The sequence below is a fragment of the Aphelocoma coerulescens genome, chromosome 2 (assembly GCF_041296385.1).
Source record: "Aphelocoma coerulescens isolate FSJ_1873_10779 chromosome 2, UR_Acoe_1.0, whole genome shotgun sequence".
Taxonomy (NCBI): domain Eukaryota; kingdom Metazoa; phylum Chordata; class Aves; order Passeriformes; family Corvidae; genus Aphelocoma; species Aphelocoma coerulescens.
This window is the reverse complement of record NC_091015.1, coordinates 20460300-20481306: the sequence shown is the minus strand read 5'-3', so window position 1 is coordinate 20481306 and position 21007 is coordinate 20460300. Positions and strand designations below refer to the sequence as shown.

At 38.0% G+C, this 21007-nt stretch overlaps 2 protein-coding genes across 2 annotated transcripts in view; both read left to right on the top strand.

Annotated features, from left to right (window-relative positions):
• The window catches only part of LOC138106304 (macrophage mannose receptor 1-like), a 33144-nt gene extending 23045 nt beyond the window's left edge, over positions 1-10099 (top strand). Inside the window, exons 22-30 of the mRNA XM_069006709.1 lie at positions 272-468; positions 1683-1773; positions 3156-3388; positions 4210-4375; positions 5455-5607; positions 6042-6158; positions 6346-6507; positions 8524-8556; positions 9191-10099. Of these exons, the coding sequence (XP_068862810.1) occupies positions 272-468; positions 1683-1773; positions 3156-3388; positions 4210-4375; positions 5455-5607; positions 6042-6158; positions 6346-6507; positions 8524-8556; positions 9191-9360 (1322 nt within the window). The 3' untranslated portion in view covers positions 9361-10099. The remainder of the gene's footprint in view (positions 1-271; positions 469-1682; positions 1774-3155; positions 3389-4209; positions 4376-5454; positions 5608-6041; positions 6159-6345; positions 6508-8523; positions 8557-9190) is intronic.
• Positions 10100-12216: 2117 nt separating this feature from the next.
• The window catches only part of LOC138106299 (macrophage mannose receptor 1-like), a 34334-nt gene continuing 25543 nt past the window's right edge, over positions 12217-21007 (top strand). The window contains exons 1-8 of the mRNA XM_069006699.1: positions 12217-12386; positions 13587-13760; positions 14924-15085; positions 16009-16122; positions 17230-17376; positions 18535-18717; positions 19586-19740; positions 20890-21003. Of these exons, the coding sequence (XP_068862800.1) occupies positions 12326-12386; positions 13587-13760; positions 14924-15085; positions 16009-16122; positions 17230-17376; positions 18535-18717; positions 19586-19740; positions 20890-21003 (1110 nt within the window). The 5' untranslated portion in view covers positions 12217-12325. The remainder of the gene's footprint in view (positions 12387-13586; positions 13761-14923; positions 15086-16008; positions 16123-17229; positions 17377-18534; positions 18718-19585; positions 19741-20889; positions 21004-21007) is intronic.

Genomic DNA, 21007 nt, shown 5'->3' with positions numbered 1-21007 from the left:
GTTTTGAGTGTGGTTGCACAGATCTCTCACACTGACAGAAATCTGTATTTTCTGTCTCTCTCACTGGCAATAGGATTTGCTAAAACTTTGTGTGTGCAAACACAGTGGGTAAGGGATGCTCATTTAAACATTTAGTTAACAGCAGATGGGCTCTGTAGTGGAGAATGTTATCTTTTTATTGTGGCCCCCACTCTTTTGCACTTTTTCCCTCTTTTGGGCAAGTCATGTCATGATGAACTTTCCTTAATGAGAAATCTTTGCTTCCCTCCAGCTTTTCTCTTCTACCACTTGAAGTATGCCACAACTAATGTTTGGATTGGGATGAATGATATAAACCAAGAGTCCACATTTTTTTGGACAGATGGAAGCTCTGTTTCCTACACCAACTGGGTTCATGGTGCACCAGAAAAGAAACAAAGCTACTTTGACTTTTATGAGTATGAAACACTGTCAGATGATGCTCTGGAGGTACAGGAAATTTAAGTAACCTGTATATCTTGGGCAGCTAGATGACCTACCTGAAAGAAAAGTTACAGCAGCAATAATAGGATCCTGAAACAAGTCCTTTCGTAAGCAGAATGGGGTTTAGCAAATTATCTGATAATGATTCCAAATTTACCCAAATGTTTGGCAAAGGTTCTGTAGAAGAGGGATTTTGTGCCTTCCATCTGAACTATTGCAAAAGACTGGTTCTGTAAAAGAAGCTTGGAGAAGCTTATATTATATCAGTTCCTTCCCAAACTACAATAATGCAAATACTAAAGTTGCAACACCAAACAGAGAGAGGGTATGATAAACCAAAATTAAGACTCTTGATGCAACAGTAATTTGTTTGTGTATATGTCCCACTCCAGGCTAATGTGTTCCACACTGCTTCACTTATTTCTGATGGTACAAATTGGTACCACCAATGAAATTACTATTTCTCTGCTGAAACTCAATCTCTTTTCCAAAGGTGGCAATTTCTGAGGAAATGATTGGCAGTTAGTCACCCAAGATTTTTAACATCTACCGTCACTTAACTTGCTGATGACTATAACTTCTTTGAATCAGCATAAAGGAGAATCTTGGATGAAGTGCTGAAAGACTGTCATGGCCATTCCTGAAATCAGGGAAGTCATGAAGGAAATATTGGAGCAATCAAACATAAGGAAGTAAACAGAAAATGTTTTGTTGCTAGGGGCATCTGATAATGATAACTTGATAATGACTATAAAAAACCCATCAAAGAGTGTCTGCTTTCTGCAAGAGAGTCTTGCAGAAAGACTAGGGCAGACTAGTGCTTTTAATAATAGTTCTTACATTGTTTTTCTCATTGATGAAAATGTTTTGAAGCAGATCTACATAACTGTAAATCAGAACTGAGAAGATTAATCATAGGTACTTTGGTAATTTCTACAGTCATTAAAGGGTTCTCAATAAAGCTGGTAAAATTGGTTTTAATTGACTTCTTTTAAACCTTAACTGGCACCAGTGGAAGCCTGGTTCAAATTTACAGGGTTACTAATAAATTCCAGGTCAAGCTGCTTGGCAGAAACCTAGGAAATTTGAACTAACTACACAGGTGTTCAACGAGCTCCTCTCCTCTCTGCCATCAGGCCTGCACTAGCAGTGCAGGAGCTTCAGCTCACCACCTCCTCACTGCCTTTTGTAATGGCTGTGCCTCTTCTCCTCTCCTTCAGACAGATTGTGTCTTCATCATGAAGTCAGATGGGAAGTGGAGAGATGATAGCTGTGACAACAAAAGAGGCTACGTGTGCCAGATGAATTCACGTGAGCTCTGTTCAAACCAGTCTCCTAAAGAGAAAGAGTATCTTAGCTAGATAAGCTGAATATATAAACTGAAATTATTTCTTCCTGCTTTGAGTCTCATTCTGAGTCTATCAGGCTTTCAGAGCTCCCTCAGTGTTAAGCCAGTGCTATATTTAAAGTATAATTTGTTTCACAGAAATTGCTGAAGAGGAACCACTATCTTAAATGGGATTTCGTACCTAATCATAATAATACTCGAGAATAATAAATGAAAATGAATTTCTTCTCAGCAAAATAGGAGGAGTTTAGGCATCCTGTTTAAGTGCAGTATCAATCATGTTCTTGCAGTGATCTTCCCATTCTCCTGGATGTCTCTGAGCAGAGCATTTAATCCTCTCACAGTATTTTTACTGAATGCCATGATGTCAATCAGAATGTACAGTTTCTTGGATGTGTCTCTATTGTAGAAGAATATTGTTATTTTTTACACCAAAATAACTGATAAATAATGACTCTTCTCCTGTAGAATTATACAAATCCCAGCTGCCCAACCACATAACAGGAGTAGAGAAGGCAAAGCACAGATAACAAAACCATTTTGCCTCAGCTTTATTAAAGTAAAAATTATTCCCTGACCCCTCATTTCAGTCAGGGCCTGCAGCCTGTTCTCTCTCAGCACAGCCAACTTGCTTGTAAGAAGACCCCTCCCTGCAAAGCAAACATATAGTTTTATGGAGGCATTTTTAATTTGCTTTATCCCAGTTCCAGCTCTTTTGAATACATTTACAATCTCAAGGATGGAAATATACAGTGCAGATACAGACTCAAACATGCAGGCAGCATTCTGGAAGCCCTTACTAACAGGCCAACAGCTTGGAGTCAACAGCAAGTGGTGATCAATTAACATCAGGTATCAAAGTCTCAGGTTGACACTACAGATTACAACAATTAATGCCTTAAATGACTTGTCCTAAGTCCTATCCACCACATTTATCTGAAATGAACGTATGCTCAGATATTTGGACTTAGTAAAATAATTTATAGCACAGAATCTGAAATATCCAATTTAGGCGTCTTAGTCTGGACCAGTCATTTCTATAGCAAGTATACTCTGTTTCAGGACATCCAGGATTTCACTCAGCTTGTTATATTAACATACTTGCTCCATGTTTTGAAAGTTATTTTTGGTGCCTTTTTTGGTTTTGGGATTTTGGGTGGTTTTATTTGGGGTTTTTTTGTGAGTTTTTTTGTTTGGTTTTGGTTTTTGTTGTTTTGTTTTGTTCATGAGCTTAGAAAAAGATTTTGACTTATTGACTAGGACCTTTTTGACCAATCTTTTATAGCTTCCATACAAGAGATGAACAATATGTTGTAAATTCATGCATTCAGTTTTTCCTCCATAGTGCCTTCACAGCCAGAAGTACCATCCACAAATCCAGCCTCTGGCTTTACTCATTATGATGGCAGTAGCTATTCAATCATTTCATCTGAAATGCAATGGGAAGAGGCCAGAAAAAATTGTCTAGACAAATCTGCAGAACTTGCCAGCATTGCAGATGCCTATATCCATTCATTCTTGTGGATCCAGATGCTGACATATGGAAAACCAGTATGGATCGGTCTTAATGGCAATATGGTAAGTGCTGGATAGACAGGAGGTGCAGGTGCTCAGGGAGCTCTCCTGTTTCAGCAGTCCTCTGGATGACCAGTTCATAACAGCAGAACAACTCTTTTCTGCATGGCTTCACTGTGTAAATGCACAAAAATCTAGGGGTCCTAGATTTAGTCGAGGATTTTTATCCACCAGACGGAGTGAAGATAACAGAAAAGGTTATGCAAGAAGCAAAAGATGAAAGTAGAAAGTACTAAAAACAGTAAAAGAAGTCAAGCTGCTGGCTGAGAGTCACAAGCCAGAAAGTACAGCTGTCATGAAGAGACTGTTGGCCATCTGAAAGTCAAATGCCGTGCTGTACAGGGGGATACTTAGAGCTATTATTATATTAATAGAAGTTGCTATGAGTATTAGGGAGATATTTCAAGATTTAAGCTGTTTAATGCCTAATGTCAAGTAATCTTTATGCACAAATAGCTCCCAATTTTAATTTAAATAAAGCAGAGCAGAGGGGACAAATTCTCTGTAATTGCTTCTCTTGATATGGGATTTACTAAATGACCTAAGATGGCCTCATCTGACTTTCTCCTCACCATGTTGTAGAAGTTTGTTACTTCAGAAAAACCCTCCAAAAAGCAACGCAGTGTTGAACACTGTTCATGTGTGGTTCTTGTGTTAACTCAAATTGCCCAGTGAGATTGCTTAGAAGAGGCTTAAAAACATGGCTTTTTTTCTGAAGAAATCAAATAGGCATATGATTATATTTACTTTATATTTATGCGACAGAACTTTTCATGTAAAAAAAAAACCCTAAAAATCTATTACCAGAATTTCTTTGTTTTCAGACTGGTGGCTATTACAAATGGACCAATAACTGGAAAACTAGATACACAAAATGGGCAGCAGGGGAACCAAAGGAGAACAATGCTTGTGTTTACCTCGATCTTGATGGTACTTGGAAAACATCATCTTGCAATGAAAGCTACTTTTCAGTTTGCATGATATCAGATGGTAAGCAAAGGCATGTAACAATTTGAAAGAAGCATTCCTAATTCTATGAGTCTGCCTAATCCCAGAGACTTTGCTCTATCTTGGGCTACCCCTACAGAGGCCTATGTTTGAGGGTAGCGCCTACCTCCCTGCAGAAGGTGGATGTTTGCTATTGGATGATGTATGAATTTAGGCACAGGAAAGGCTCTTGTGCAAATCCACCTGGCTGCACTGCTTCCATGGTAAAACTGTTTCCATACGATGAAGCTCTATTTTCACGGTATATCTTACTCTTTACAAGGCACGCCCATAAATCACATGACTCTGTGTGTAATATAAGTAGGTGCTGGGGTTGTGCACTGACTGTATGAACTTCAACTGAGGAAGCTCATACACAAGTGTCACTGAGCCAAAATACAGGCAAGAGTTTAATTTCCATCCACTATTGCTAGAGCTACAACTGTAAGAGATTTGGAAATATAAATGATACTTTAACTCTTTGCAGATACATGCAGAGGCATGTTTGCATCTAGATTTTGTAGAATCATGCTGTTTTCCCTCCTTTATGTTTTAAGGCTGCAAACATTTGGTCTGCTTATGCAGTGCAAGAACCACAGATCCATCCAAGTGAATTGGAGCTGCACCCACGATCAGAAACAGAGTTTAATTTGGCAGAGGCATGCTCCATTGATGGCTTTTTTTTCTAAAAAGTAACAACATGAAGACACCAGGCAGCCAGACATGAGACTGTGGAATTAATGACTCATTAGCCTACAACAGCTTTCTGTGTTGTGATAATGCAGATTTGAGATTTGTACCAACCCTCAGGGTTTGCTTTCCTCGCAGTACTTCCAAGGCAGTTAGTTAGATGTTGTAGGATGCAATTTGATTCCTTGTCCTAAGAAATGTGATTTGAGAAATAAGGTGTTTCACGCTTTTGACTGCTTGGCTTTCCCTGCTCTCTGGGTTGGGGGAATGTGGGAATAATGTCCAGATAGATAAAGCTGGGTGAGAGAAATCCCACACTATTTACACACATATCATAGAATCATAGATAACTCATAATGCAATACCAATTTCATACCATATGGCTTCTTTAGAGATAGCTCCTACTGACCCTGCTGAGCTGCCTGGAGACTGTCCTGAAGGAGATGAACTCCAAGCTTGGACCCCTTACCATGATCACTGCTACTACTTTGAAGCATCAGCTGGGAGAACCTGGGCACTGGCCTCCCTTGAGTGTGCTCGCTTAGGTGAGAGCCTTCATTATCAACTAACAAGATTTGTGCCAAGGTTTATACAAAACTCACATAAAAACGTAAAAGTGTTGATTTTTAAAAAAAATTAGAGATATTTTTCTATCTAATAAGCTGTTCTAAGGCTGGCACAATGAAAATAAGCTGACAAGAGTGACTTTGTGCAGTGTTCTGTCCTCTTAGCTCTGCAGTTCCCTGTGTATGGAGTTGCCCATCAGCTCTTGGCTCCTGGCATACTGTCCTGGGGCAGTAGTGGGGGGCCACAGCCTCTAAGTACCTCCAGGTCATCGTCTTCTGCAACCAGAAATGGAGAGACCAACAGAGCAGCATTAATACTGCCAGAAGCTATTCTTTGTACAGACTAGAAAGAGGAGGTCATTACAATTTTTCCTTATGTAGGTTATGGTTATTTGCTCATTAATGCCTTTCAGGAGCTACCTTGGTTTCAGTAGAAAGCATGGATGAATCTCACTTTCTGACCCATAAAATTCAACCACTTGGAAATAAAGTAGGAGGCTTTTGGATAGGACTTTACCGAAATGTGGAAGGTATGTCTTACTTCCAAATTTTAATGGAAAAATTCTTTCTAATATGAGAAAAGTGAGGATTACTGTACTTTTACAAAAAAAAAATGGGTTCCTGCTGAGAAGTGGCTTACTATAGATTTTTAAAGTAAATTGCTGACCTAAGGAGTGCATTTTAATTTTTTTTCTTACTTTGCGAATTGCTCTGTAGGCCGGTGGTTGTGGCTAGATAATGCTGTCCTGGACTTTGTTAACTGGGAGGAAAAAGAGTTCAGTGTGGAGCATCAGTGTGTTGAAATAACTGCACCATCTGGTTATTGGGACAAAAGCGATTGCTCTTCTGAAAAAGGATTTATCTGCAAAAAACCCAAAGGTAAGTCCTCAGTGTGCCAGACCTTAGTGACAGGGCAGATCTGTTCACTAGTAACTCTTACATCCCTTCACCACAGCTCTGGAAGTAATTTCTGGCAGTTTTGTTTGGCATATCCCACTTCTCTAACCATTTGTAGTTCAGCCTGCTTTTGTAGACTGAAAGCTCTTCACATCGCTGTCTACAGTCACATGGAAATACAGTAACATCCTGTACAGTCTAGGCTGAGAATGAAACTTCCAGAACTTTTGAGTACCTAACACAGGCATTGATATGGCACCTGTCAAACACTTGTGCAAGGGCATGACTATTCCAAGAACTAATTATTGTGATAGTTATTATACCCTTGCAAGGAGGAATCAATGTGAATAATCAATCTTCCTCTTCCAGCTTGTTATTCTCAAAAGTTATATGACTTTCCAACATCTCGAACTGGCTTCATATTGACCCTGATTCAACAACCTATAAGTCAGTAATGCCTCAGGGATTCTAAAAGGTCACCTGTATTGCAATAATAATATGAAGAACACTTCCCTTCTAAATGAAAACCTCAAGTCACTAGAGAAGCTTTCTTACCAGCATTTCTGGAAAATTTCACGCAATACTGTAAATACCAGACTAATGCTTCAGAGGTAAAACACTACATGAAGCATTCCCAAGTGGAGATACAAAGGAAATTGTCTGAATGAAAGCACTATCATTTCATTCTTCTAACTTAGATGTTAAAAATCAATCTTATCTAAAAAAATGGTAGGTAGCCATCGTTAAACCTTTGCACTTTCTGCTGTAGTAGCTGTGAGATCAGATTTAATTTTCCAGCTTTTGCATTGTGCATTGTTCCCAGTAAATCATAGGGAGCATCTCTGTCCTATGTTGAAAACCTCAAAAAAAGTAAAGGCTGTCTGCATAGCCAGTTTTAAGATTCTATTATTTGAATGACAAGTTAAAATAACTTGATTTCAATGCTAAAGACATCTCAAGACATGATAGGTGGTGAAAAAATAACTGAAAATTTGGAGTTAGCATTTACTCATTTTCCAAGTAGTCTTTAATTAGAAAATAGCCCTGAAGTGCAACCAAGAAACAGTCATCTCCCATGCACTGTTAATTTCTGTGCTTAAATCAGCACACACCCACGGCAGTAAATCAGTTAATCCCTATTAAAGATTTATTAAAAACATCCAAATTACATTCCATCCTACATAGTATTAAAATAGTAAGGAATCTCCAAAGTCCATCCATTGAATCATAAGGTGCTCCCATATGTAACTATTTCCTGCTTTAGTAGGGGTTTCTATTGATTTGTACCTATTCATTTTGCATTCTGTTTGCTTTCACTTTATATCTTGCCTTTATAAATTCTGCTCTGGGTATCAAGGGTGTTTGCAAGTTGTGACATAAAAGAGCCAAGAAAAGAAATATTTTCATGATAATTTAGAAATCTTTAATTCTATGTGTATAATTCTTCATTTCTGAGTGCTAATTTTTTTTTTTTTGCACTTCTTCAACAACAACAAAATTTTGTAAAGGTCTTTCATTTTTCTCTCTATCCTACACAGAGGAGAATAGGAAGATTACCCATGTGATTCAGTAGGCATTTTCTTAGGAAGACATTTAGGAATCAAAAATTTTGTAACAGCTAGACATGCAGATCTTCCCAAAATAGGCCATGTAAAACTAATCTCCAGAGTGGTACATCATGTTCTTAGCAAATTAAAATTAATATTTCAGGAAAAATGTGAAAAGATATTTTGAATGAACACAGAAAAGAGTCAGTATTTTAATGTTGTAAATATAAAAACAATATAAAATTTTAAAAGTGGATAAGGTTAAGTAGGAAGATAAAAGCTTAGCAATGTATTTTTTGCCTCAATTTGTTGCCTTTTATAGCAGACATATATGTTACTAATGCAACAGTAGAACTTCAAGAGGTTTTGTTCCTGTACTATTTTTGCAAAACAGTCAAATGTACGAATTCTAATGAAGTGTCATATCAATTCTCTCTGATATTCACTGAAGTTGAGCCGAATGGGAGCCCTAAAAAGCAAAAAGGTAAGAACTTTCACAAGAAAATTAAGAAAAATCTAAATAGAGGAAGAACTTAAAATGAGTTTTCCCCAACCACTCTCTTTTAGACAACAAGTCCTGCTGAGGGGTGCATGGTTATCAATCATTCAGGGTAACCCCAAAGTGCCTTCCCCATGCACAAGAGCACTCCTGTGTTCTTGGCCAACAGGACTGCTGCAGGGCTAACCCTGAGCTGACCAGCTCAGCACTGACCAGAGTTGAGAACTTTGAGAACAGCTACAGTGTGCTTCAACTAGGCTGTTGGAAACTATGTAGATGGATATGAAAGTTTCTTCCAAAGACATTAGTGTAAATAATGTAACATAAAAATATTATAAAACCAATTTCCAATAATTAGCATCCTATAGGCATCTAAAGCATACGTTTTCATTAAATTCTTACAAGCATCCACCACATGCATTGTATGTCACTGTAATCCAGATCCACTAAAACCATGTTAGCTTTAGGAATAGAGACCTGACTACTGCTTAGAAAAAATTCAGGGCTCAGTTTACAGCCTTCAAGTTCAGGCAGGAGAGAACATCTCCCTCATGTTTTTATGTTGTATGTGGAAATAAAAACTACTACGGTTTCTCACAGTTATATGGATTCATTTCAGGCAAGGAAAAGAATGAAGAGACTCACCCACCTGTTCATGTCTCTGTTTGGCCACTCATTTTCTTGGCTGTGTTAACTGTTTTTGGAGCTGGCATGGCAGCCTATTTCTACAGAAGAAAAAGACAAAACCAGCTCTCAACAGATTCCGGCAATGAAACGCTGTTAAAATGATGTGGTGACTGAAGAGTTGGTGAGAATGGGTCCTGTGGCAAGTCACTTGGAGCAGCAAGTTACTCACTGAAATTAAAGCATGTATCTGTTAAAAGTTCCTAGTGAGATCTTAAATGAGATTTAGTGTAAACTTAAATAACTTTCATCTTTTTGCACCAGCTGATTTTTTTTTAATCATACATATTTTACAAAATTAGAATTATGGTTTGATGTTATAATTTTGTAATGGTCAAGATGTTCTCAAGTGCTTTAGCAAGGACAGTAGTGCAAAACATTTGTCAAAAACAATTACATGTACTGAAAAAGGACTATAAAAGTCAACTAGTGAGAAGGAATGTCCAATAAAGCGTGAATGCCATTTAGAACTGCATTGCTGTGACTTTGCGGACACTAAAATACCTCAAAAATTAGAACCTGTCTAACTCTGTTGCAAAATTGAACTCATTTCACCCCACAAACTTCACTGCATCAGACCAGCACTTTCATTGCACCTTATGGCTATATCCTATTACACTTAAAAAACTGCTTCATGTTCTTATCTCAGAAAACTTTGGGATAGAAAACATTGTCATGTTCATTTTCGGCTATGGAAAACACAGTTCATGTCAGTAAAGAATATTAAGACCAGGTGTAAGTTGCAATGATTTTTCAATTCAATAATGTGTTTGTTAACTGTGTTATGTTCATTTACATGAGTTAAAATATTCTTACCCTTACATTCTTCCTTCTTTTTGTTAATGCTTTGAAATAAAAAAAACGTTTTCTATTAGTATAATTTTCAGCTTTATCATTCCCTGTGAATCAAGTGAGGGGGAAGGGGAAGGGGGGTGCTCCTGCCAGCACAATAACTCTTTTGTCAATAACAAGGAGGGCTTCTCTCCTCACCACTTTGAATTCAGCTTGAATAAACACCAACTTCCCGTTTTTAAATGCAGGAAAAAGGAACTGAAAACTAAGGAATGCAGCAGATGGTTCTGTACTAGAAATCTGTAAGAAACTAAGTTTTAGATGTCAGAAAAACAGTGGAAAGCACTACAAAATATCTTTTAAGTGATCTGTAAATACAATTAAGATACTAAACACTTCATGAGAAATAGTGCTTAGCAGATATCCCCAGGAAACAACCTGCCTCCCCCAGCTGCACTGAGTCTATTGAGCAAGCTGGAAAGTTGGAAAAATAAAAGAAAAAACCCAATTAATGAAGTTTCTTTCCTAGGCACTGAACAACAGTTTTCTTGCTGTAAATACAAGCAAGAGTGTAGGACACTGCTGAGAACAGGTTATTGCACAAGGTGCTATGCAGCACACAGGATACTGACCCCAAAAGGTTTGCAACTGGCATGAAGCTGGTTGGTCATGTGAAAGGGCTCTGAAGCACTCAATTCCTCTTTCAGCCTATGCCAGTGTCTGCACTAATCTTTCCCCATCACTGTAGCCCTGGAAGAATCCTCAGAAGCATCCATTTACAGGAGAGGGGGAAGAAAGCCCAGTTTGAACCAGATCCAGGCTGCCACTTTGTGAGGCAAATGAGAGAACTGGGCAGGAATTGTGTCCTCCAGGTATTTTCCCTTGGGATTTCCTACATCAGAGTGATTTAATTTTGTTATTTTAGTTGTATCTGAAATATGTTTTCACTCAGGAAACTCAGCTTCTATTTGGGCCTCACCACGTTGGTGCCTGTAGCACCACTCAGCTCTATGACTTAGACCTATTCTTGCAAGCCTTGCTCAAACTAAGCCCTCCCTTCATGTGACCTGCAAATAGAATAGTTACTATTAAACAATTCTTTCAATTCCTACATTTGCTGTAATCCAGATGTTTTTCTTCAGAAAATGTTTTTCTCTCTTACTACTTTCAACAGCCAAGTCAACAAGTTTGCCTGGTTCTTGCAATAATTTTCCACAACACTCTTTTAAAAATAAAAGCAATGATAGTTGCTCCTCCTATGACATCTACTGTTCAGCTTCTATATATATCTCACTACTAGCTATTTCACTTCTTGATTTTTTCAATTTTGCTATCACAACTTCTTTTAATTTCACTGATGTAAATAAACAGAAGGAACAGCAGGACTGTTGCCACTATGGCTTTGCAGCATATTTTTACAAGAGTTGCTATGCAAAAACAAGTCTTCAGATGAGCACTTTGATAACACATTAAAAGGAGCTTTTCCAATTTAGCTTGTGTTTGGCTTTGTCTTGAAACAGCCTCATTAGGAATTTCTCAGATAGATAAACACATCCTTTTGCTTGATTAAATTATTCCAGGCAAAATTTCCTTTCTGTTACAGGGAAGCTTACCACTAGCCTACAGTGTTGAACATCTTCACTTTTTTCAGATCTTTGACAAGCAATTATGAACAGCCCAGCCCCAAACTGGGATCAAATAAACCAATGTGACAATGCTAAATTTGCCTCAAAGTGAGCAAGAACTCATAATGCACCGAAAACTGCAGATCCTGTAAAGTTTGCTCTCTTCTAGATACATAGTGCTGTGACACTGTTGCAATGTATTGGAAGTGCTGGGATTTTTCCTCCCTTTGTTTCTGAGATGTAAGGGTTAAAACGGAGGGTTTTAGTTGATGGTATTTCACTGCAGGTTTCTTGTCCCCAGTTCTCAAGTTGCTCTTCCAGGTCTGTCTTGTGTAGCACCCCAATAACTAACCTGTATTAATACTAGCAATGTCACGGAAGAAGCAAAAGTTACACCTCTAGTTACAAGGAGGGACACTTCAGTTTTGGAAGGGACTTGCTTTTCAAAGAGAGTAGTGTTTACAATGTGCACTCCAGTTATTTCAAAATACCATGTGACAGGACATTTCCTTATTTAGAGTACAGAGCTTTATCCCTCAACCCGTTGACACAGAGAAGAACCCGTTACTATCCACAGAGAGAAGGATTTTTATATATTGCCAATCTTCTAGTCCAACTTTTCATAGAAGAATGAGGAGCAAGTCACATTTGCAATGAGCTTCTCCAGGTTTCTAGTTTTCCTTTCCCTCGTGCAATATTCACTACAGTCATCAGGTAAGTTTCCTGTTGGTTTTGTATTAAACTAGGTATGAAAATGCTTTACCTTGGGCAGCTTTACAGTTTTAATGCATAGACTGATCATTTTGTATTTTTTATCAGATTTGATACATGATCTAAAGAGTATGTTAGGTACACTGACAGTTCTTGAGTCACAGAATAAAAGAGGGGTTGTGTAGGGATGTTGGGAAAATGGAGGTAATAAGAGCAGGATCTTTAAACTGGAATATTATATCAGATGGCACTATGTGGGAGGGAAATGAAAGACAAGAAAGCATGGACCTCTTTCCTTTTACCCTCCTCTTCACACCCATGATGCAGTGATCAGTCAAGGGATTTACATGTTTTCATGATAGCTGTGCGAGTTTCTCTTTCTGCCCCACGACATGAGGTATGAGAATAAAGAACTGGCTCCTCCCCTCCAGCCTCACCAAATTAGAAGAACAGTTCTAATCTGAAGATTTATATCAGTCATTGGGTATAGCTATAGAGAGAAATGCTAAGGCAGTAATGTATGGAGAACTAAGTGGAGGAACGAGTTTGCATGAATGTGAGATTGAGAGCCTATATCAGAAATTTCAGGATAAAAGAACATTCCCATTATACTGTGATAGTTTAAAAGCATGGAACATTGCTAACCTTAAAGGAGTCTGAGTTCAGGATGAATCTGCAAGATCACTCCAGGCCGAGAAATGTGCAACTGAAACCTAAAATTTGTACTGTGTAAATATCCTCGTGACAGCCTGGTCTGTATTCTCTCTGGTCAGCTAGCCTTTTTGTTTCAACGGTTAAGGAATAAGTGGTGAAAAGTGGTAATGGATAGAGTGATCAAGCAAATAAAGCAAACCTATTTAGCTGTGAACAATGCAGTGAACTCACTGTTGTTTCAGTTCTACTTGTAGCTTTTCTCTCTTCAGGAACCACAATGTATCACTAACTCTTCATCACAGAATTTGACTTGCCTACAGTGTATATATATCAAATTCTAACCACAGTATTTAAACTTCTCACTTTACTAAAAAATTTTATTTAAAATCTCTAGCTACACCAGGGAGGAAATTATAATAAAAATTAATTTTAAAAGATTGAGTTCTCAATTTAGATAAACAAATATATGATAGACAGATCCATTACTAGAAAGTGAGATTTATGATTTTATTATTATTTTCATGTTCTCTTAACATTTTTTCCCCCTAGTTACTTTTACATTACGAGGAAATGCCAATGGACAGCCTTGTGTATTCCCTTTCAAGTACAAAGATAAGCAGTACAATGAGTGCACAGATGCTGGCAGGTCAGATGGCTGGCTCTGGTGTGCGACAACTGCAGATTTTGATGCTGACAAACTGTATGGATTTTGCCCACTAACAAGTAAGTCCTGCATTTTATTTATTAACTTGTTATGAAATGTTGTTGAGCAAACCATCTCTTGAGCTACCAGGTTCTTTATGAGCTACCAGCTGCAGACCTGCATGACTGACCTTGTTAGAGCAGCCCAAATGAAAATCACCTGACTGAACATCGTCCCAATGGCTGAGAGCTCTCTCTGTAGAGAATGGAGAGCAAGAGGTGCCACCAGGTTCCTGGTTCAGCCCAGACATGTTCTGACCCAACTGCTGGAGGTGACTGTTTCTCTTTGTGAACCAGAGGGGTGAAGACGCTCTTTGACACCTCATTTTATGGGATTTAAATGCATGAACAGCATGAATTTAGACATCTCTCTTATTATTTATACTTTCACCCTCTTTTCAAAAAATTCCTATTTCTCTTCATTCTTCAGGCGTTCCCTATAGTCAATCCTCACCTAAACTTCTATTTTCTAGTTTTTTCCCTTTAATTTTCTATCTTATTCTAGTTTCCTATTGCCAGCCTACACAAAAATGCTGCTGTAAAAATTATCCTACTCTCCCTCCTTTGTGCTATCTTCTGCACTGAACTTATGTTTGGATCTCTCCACTTCAGGAGGCAAACATTGGTATCACCAGTGGCCTTCCCAATAACACAGCAGTTTCACTAAGTTTTCTGAGTTGCTCTGCAAAAACAGCAGCTGAGCTATATATTGGTGCTACACAGACTTCTTTTATTGTTTCTCAAGCTGTCAAGGGCCAGGTTCTGCCATTTTTGGAAAAATTGTTTCTCTTGACAGTGACCTAAGAGGGAGTTCCTGCCCATCAGGCATGAAGAGCCTCCAGGGTCATAGTTTACCTACACACTTGCTTTACACTGGAATCTCTTCTTTTCAATCAATAGATATGTTTGGTTTACCTAGAATTGCATTTCCAGTATGAGAAAATTCAAAAGCAAGTATTGGGAAACAATTAAATCCTTTCTAAAATCACAGACATTTAAAATAATGTTTATATAAAAAAAATTACATATTTTTGTAAATTGATGCCCAGATTGATTTTATTTTTCTCTGATTCTGACAGCTAATAGGGTGCATCTTCAGAGAACTTGCATTATTACACACTTTATTTTGCTACAGTTGGTGTATGTGAGTCCACTAGAACAGTGCTCTATGTCACTTCTTCCAGATGACACAGAAAGATTTTGGACAGAAGATGTTTCAACTGGCATTCACTATCAGATAAACTCAGAATCAGCTCTAACATGGCACCAAGCAAGGAAAAGCTGTCAGCAGCAAAATGCAGAACTACTAAGCATTACAGAGTCTCAGGAGCAAGCATATATCGGAGGTAAAAGGATAGAGAAGAAGACCTTAAAATATGCTGTGATGAAGTTGGCTGCCTTGTCATCTGCCTCAGCAAAGAAAGAAGGCAGGGTTTCTGGGGTGGTTCAGCAGCCACCAAAAAGGGGATGGTCTGAACTGCCTTTCCACTACCTGGGGTTTTTTATGAATGATTGGCCACAAACCTCTTTGAGAGTGAAATGTCCCCATGACAGCATTGTGCTCCAGATGGGAGCTCCTGCAGCTCCTGCAGTCTGTTCCAGGGGGTGGATTTCCTCAGCTCACCTCTGTGCAAGGGCACTCACTCCTGACCAGGGCTATGGGCTGGTCCTCAAATTTACCTTTTTCCACTGTGTTTCAATGATTATTAATCTTTTCAGGAGAGCACATGATGATGGTTAGATTGTCCCTAATATGGACACATTTGCACAGATAAATTACAAATAACTCCAGTGAATTTCAGGTGCAGATGGTATCTGTTTCATTATGAATCATGTAAAGGAGGCTTAGAAAGAACTCACATAGAAAAAGAGCTGGAAAAAACTTATTGACACATTGTCCTTTTGTTTTACTCCATGAAAGCTGTTACAGAAAACTTTTGGCAAAATTACTCAATGAAAACCAGGGGTTTCTTTAGATCTCTTATGTTCTAATGAAAGTAAGTGAGAAAAAATAAACTCTTATTTACATAAGTGAAATAAGATGTTAATTTGCCCTACTAAGATCTTTGCTAAATCAATATAGATTCATTTACAAATTTTACTCTTTATAATCAGTGCATCTCAGTAATGAAGAAAGTACTAATTTGGGGCTGGTTTAAACTAAGAAATATGAATTTCTTACTTAATTTCTTTTAGATGATCTTACTAGGAATAAGAATAGAGAGCTACAACTGAGGGTGTTGTTTTTTTTTTTTTTTTTCTAATTCAGAGCTAATTAAAAAATTTGGTTTTGCCTTCTGGATTGGACTGAATGCTTTGAATTTCAACAGTGGATGGCAATGGGCTGGGGGTAGCCCTTTCAGATATTTAAACTGGGCTCCAGGTAAGAGCTGTATCTATTTTGTAATCTTTGAATGAATTCTGATAAGACACCAACTAACAAAAACTGCACTAGCTAATTTTATTTCAGGAAAGCCCATTCTGATTTACAACAGCTGAAGATCTAGATCCCTGTTTTAAGACTAACACTTTCAAATTGCAAAGTTCACAGGGGATATCAGATATACCATATTATTCTATTTTCTTATCTAAACAGAGAACTTGTTTATGAAAACAGAGTATTATTTGGAGTGATACCTAACCCTGCACATCAAAGATCAGAATTTTCCATAACATGTTGTCCACGAGTGTGAATATCAGTAACATCTTCCAAAAGTAGCAAAATATTTAGCAAATAATAGCGCTATGTTTTTTGGAGAAGTTCTAAATGCTATTGAGAAGCTTAGAGAACCAGCTTATAATTCCTCAACAGTGTATGCAAAATTGCACCAGGCCACTTGAGGAAGAGAGATGGGGTAGGTTTGAGGCGTTTCTCATACATAGAGAGCTCTTCTCTTTGCTGCTTGGGGTTTTTTTGGTTCTGTGTTTGCTTTTTGCCATGAGTATTCCAAGCTTTCTCCTGATTTGGAAAAGTTACAAGGTGTCAAAGGAATAATTAAACTCACCTCTAAGTTTTCAAAAATTCTGTATCAGGAAATTTTCACTGCTGCTTACAGAGGTTTGTACACACTGCAACAGAAAAGAAAAAAGCTATTTCATAGGAAAGTAGAACTGTGAAACTCTTGAAATATACTGGAAGGATAATATAATTTAAAACTCAATATTCTAAAGTTTGGAAGTTTTTGACACAAGATAAAAGTCCAGTTTCAGCTGTTCTTCCTGTGAGAACCAGGATGTCAGGAAAAGAATTAGACATTTCCCAGTACTATCCTGATAATAAAGTCAATGGAGGGTCATTATTTCTCTCTCAATGCATTGACTAAAGGTAGCTCCTATAAATTACAAGGCAGTTATCCTGTAGGGGAGGGCTTCTTCCCATTAATCATTCAAGGAATCAAAAATCAGATGTTTCCACTGGTAATATGATGTTTATGTTAATATTTTTTAGTAATTTCTTGCTGTGAGATTCTATTTTCTCTCTTACTTAAAGGAAGTCCTTTCCTACTCCCCGGGAAAATCTGTGGAGTGTTGAATCCCAGAAAGAATGCTAAATGGGAAAACCAAGCATGCAACCAGAGACTAGGCTACATTTGTAAAAAGAGAATCATCAGTTCAAAACCTGACATTATGCCCAAAGGTAGGTTAGTCAAATAAAAAGAAAGGTTTTTATCTGACTTCTAGACAGAGGAACTTGTTTGCAACATTATTTTTCAACCAAGATGTTAGAAACCTTTGAAAGATACAGCTATACATGACACACAAACTTTTATATCCTGCCCTTTTCCTCCCTTTGTGCATTAAACATTCATATTATTTTGTTCCATCACTCTATCATTCAATCTTGGAAGACAGATAGTAGCTGCTCTGTCATGGTAACCAGTGCCAAAAGACATACTTGCATAAATGAGGTAGAAATATTTACATTTTCTCCAAATGAATAATTGCAGTTAGTTGTATATTCATGAAAAAAAATCCTCCTCTGTCTGATGTCCGCAGTTTGCAATGCATTGGCTTCATATGAGCAGAGCAGGAGCAGCAACAACACTGAAACAGACCTTATTGCATCCATGGGCCATCCCAACCCACCAGCATGGCTCTGAACATATCCCATGCAAGAGAGACCCACTGGAGACTATCACACGGGAATATTGTAAAAGCTACTTTTAAAGAATGAGTCAAAATAAAGGAAGTAGAGAAATCATTTCAGAGAATCTTTATTTCATTATTAGCCTTAAAAATAAATGCAGGTTTCTATTTTTAAAGCAAGATTAAGGTACATTTTTAAGAATTCAAGTTATAAAAAACTACTGAGAGAATATACAGTCTCCACTAATTTGCAAGTTTTACTGACCTGCAGTTATCAAAGAATTGCTTCATGCTTTTCCATACCTGAAAAATATGTTTGTTTGCAAGAAACCATAGACCAGCAAGCAGAGCTCAATGTGAGCCACCACTGGCAGCACGAGACCAAGTGGCTGTGGGGGAAAAAGAGAGGAGAGGCTGATGTCAGCTTTGGTCCCTCTTTCCTCACAGATGATTTTTTCAAATTGCATTTCTGACACAATGTGGTTATTTTAAAGTGGTTGTCTGTTTAAGAATACTTCATTCTATTTACATATTTAGCATACATATTGTGCCTTAATGATATTTGCTTTTAATTTGAATGTATTTTGCATTGCCAATTACAGCTTTAGGTTTATTCATATAGTCCCATTTTTGTAAAGAGTACTCAAGAGACCTCATCCTAGTGTCCTTTATTTTCCTCTTGCTCTGAAAAATTGTGTTCTGATTTTAGGGGAATTGAGGCCTGTTCAGTGCACAGATGGCTGGTGGCCATATGCAGGTCACTGCTACAGCATTCACCGGGACCCCAAAACATGGGAAGATGCTATGTCCTCATGTAAAAAGCAAGATGGAGATTTGGCAAGCGTTCACAACATTGCTGAATACAGCTTTCTGGTGTCACAGCTTGATTACAGTGAGTATATATGTAGGCCTGTATTGTGTTTGCTCCATTGGTGACATAAAAGCTCAACTTCAAATTAAGTATTAATGCTTTCTCTGACATATCACAAGTGAAAGACTGAATCCAGCTTACCACACTCTTTTATGTTGTTGCTGTTAGATAAATACAGAACAATATCTATGTTTATCAAGAAATAATGCACATTGTAAAACATTATAAAGGAGGAGAAGAAAACAAAAAAATTGTTTTCTTTCCAGAGACACATAAAGATGTCTAATGATTGCACTTTCGGCACCTATATTCTATGTTTAAGGCTGAGCTACAAATCTAGAAAATAAACTTCTTGCTGAGGTTCAAACCTCTTGCTGATGCTAACCTCTTGCTATATATCCTTCTAAGAAAACAATCTTTTCACTTCTGATACTCCTTGGATCTGTGGTAACCAGTCCTGACACTTGTTGCAGATGCTGGCCTTGGTGAACACACCTGATGGGCCAACACCAGTCCTCTAATGTACTGGAAGGCGTCTTCACGCCTTGGACTCAGTATGATCTCCTGAGAGGTGGGACACTCACAGCCACTCAACGTCTTCATGCTCGGGACCATTTTGTTGTTCTGAATCACAGGAAGTTTGCAAAAATCTTCTGCCAGCTGTAAAGAGCCTTGTGTTCATTAAAATGAGCATTTCTGAATGGAATCTGATGTTTTTTCCACAGCACATCTCTTGTTGAGATCTGAGAGGAAACAGCATTTTTATAAAAGCGCGAAGACCACCTCTTGTGTACCACATGCCAAATTTATCAGTCCCTGCTTGTTCTGCATGTGGAAACGTTCACTGCACAGTGGACAGTAACCAAATCTATTGCTTGTCATGCTTCAGAGCCAACAGAAGAGCTGTGGCTGGGTCTGAATGATGTGAAGGCTCACTTCTACTTCGAGTGGAGTGATGGGACTCCTGTGACATTCACCAAATGGCAGCGCAGGCATCCCACCTACACAAACGGTCTGGAGGACTGCGTCGCTATGAAGGGGCAGGTATGACATGCACTCATTTTACAGCAATGCAAATTAATAACTGCATCAACCCAAAATCACTTACTTGTGTGCTTATTAAGGTATCATTCGTTACATTATCTTGAAATAGTTTTGCTCCAAAATTTGGTCTAAATCACAAGAGAAGTTCAGAGGTCAGGAGACATCAGAAAGGGAGGAAGCATTTTTCTAGTTACTCCCTTCTGAAATTCCTTGTCTGGTGAAAAGTTTGATCCATAAATTTTGCATTAAATTCTTTCCCTTGGTTTCAGCAAAGTTTAAGCTCTGGGAGAGAAATGGGGATGAATTAGTTGATACCCTGTGTGGGTACCAGAGGTGCTATTTGCATATCTCGTATTCCAATCAGATAGACAATTATGTCCCTCTGAGGGGATTCATGTCACTGAGACATGGCATCAAGGTGCAGACAACTGGCACTAGGGCATGTTTCTTCACCTATCATCTGCCTGCCAAAAAAATAATGTAAAATTCTATAGTATTTCTGACTGCTTGACTCACAAACCTTATTTTCTAAGAAGATGTGATTGTTTGATACATTTACCTGCATGTGCATGCACACGCATATACGCACAAAATGTGTCATGAATTTTGACAGAAACAAATTGAAAATGATGGTATGAAATACATGCTGTTACTGAGAGAACTTTTAAGTCATAGAATAATGTTAATGTTTGCCAGTATTAGGCACTAAAAGAACTGATCCTGAACCAGGTTTTATGGGGGGCCGTGGGGGTATGGGAAGGGGGAAGGTGAAAGCTCTTTTTTTTAAAGTAGTCAATCATATTCAGATTCTTTGATGGATAAAATAGTTAGATTTACTGCAACCCTATCAGATGTGCATTATTTCAGTTAATTCAGCTTTTTTCAAGAAGTGTAGTGAAATAATCCTGCTCCAAAAGCAGATCCATTAGCCCCAAATGAGATGGATCTTTACAAACCCTTTCATTTAAAAGTTATGGCAGGAAGTAATGCTAAGACTTCAAAATGTTATTTTCCTTCTTTCATTTCAAAACAGATGTGTCTAATTTTTAAAATAAATCTCCAGTTTGCCTTGTGAAGAAAGAGAAAAAATACTAGTTATGCTTATGAGTGCCCTTTTTTGACATTTGTTCCTTCTCCCTGCTATTCTAGGATGGATACTGGGCAAATGATGTTTGCAATAAGCAACTTGGTTACATCTGTAAAAAGAAGCCTTCATCACAATCCACTGAAAAAGAGACAATTGAGGACCCAGGCTGCCAGAAAGTAA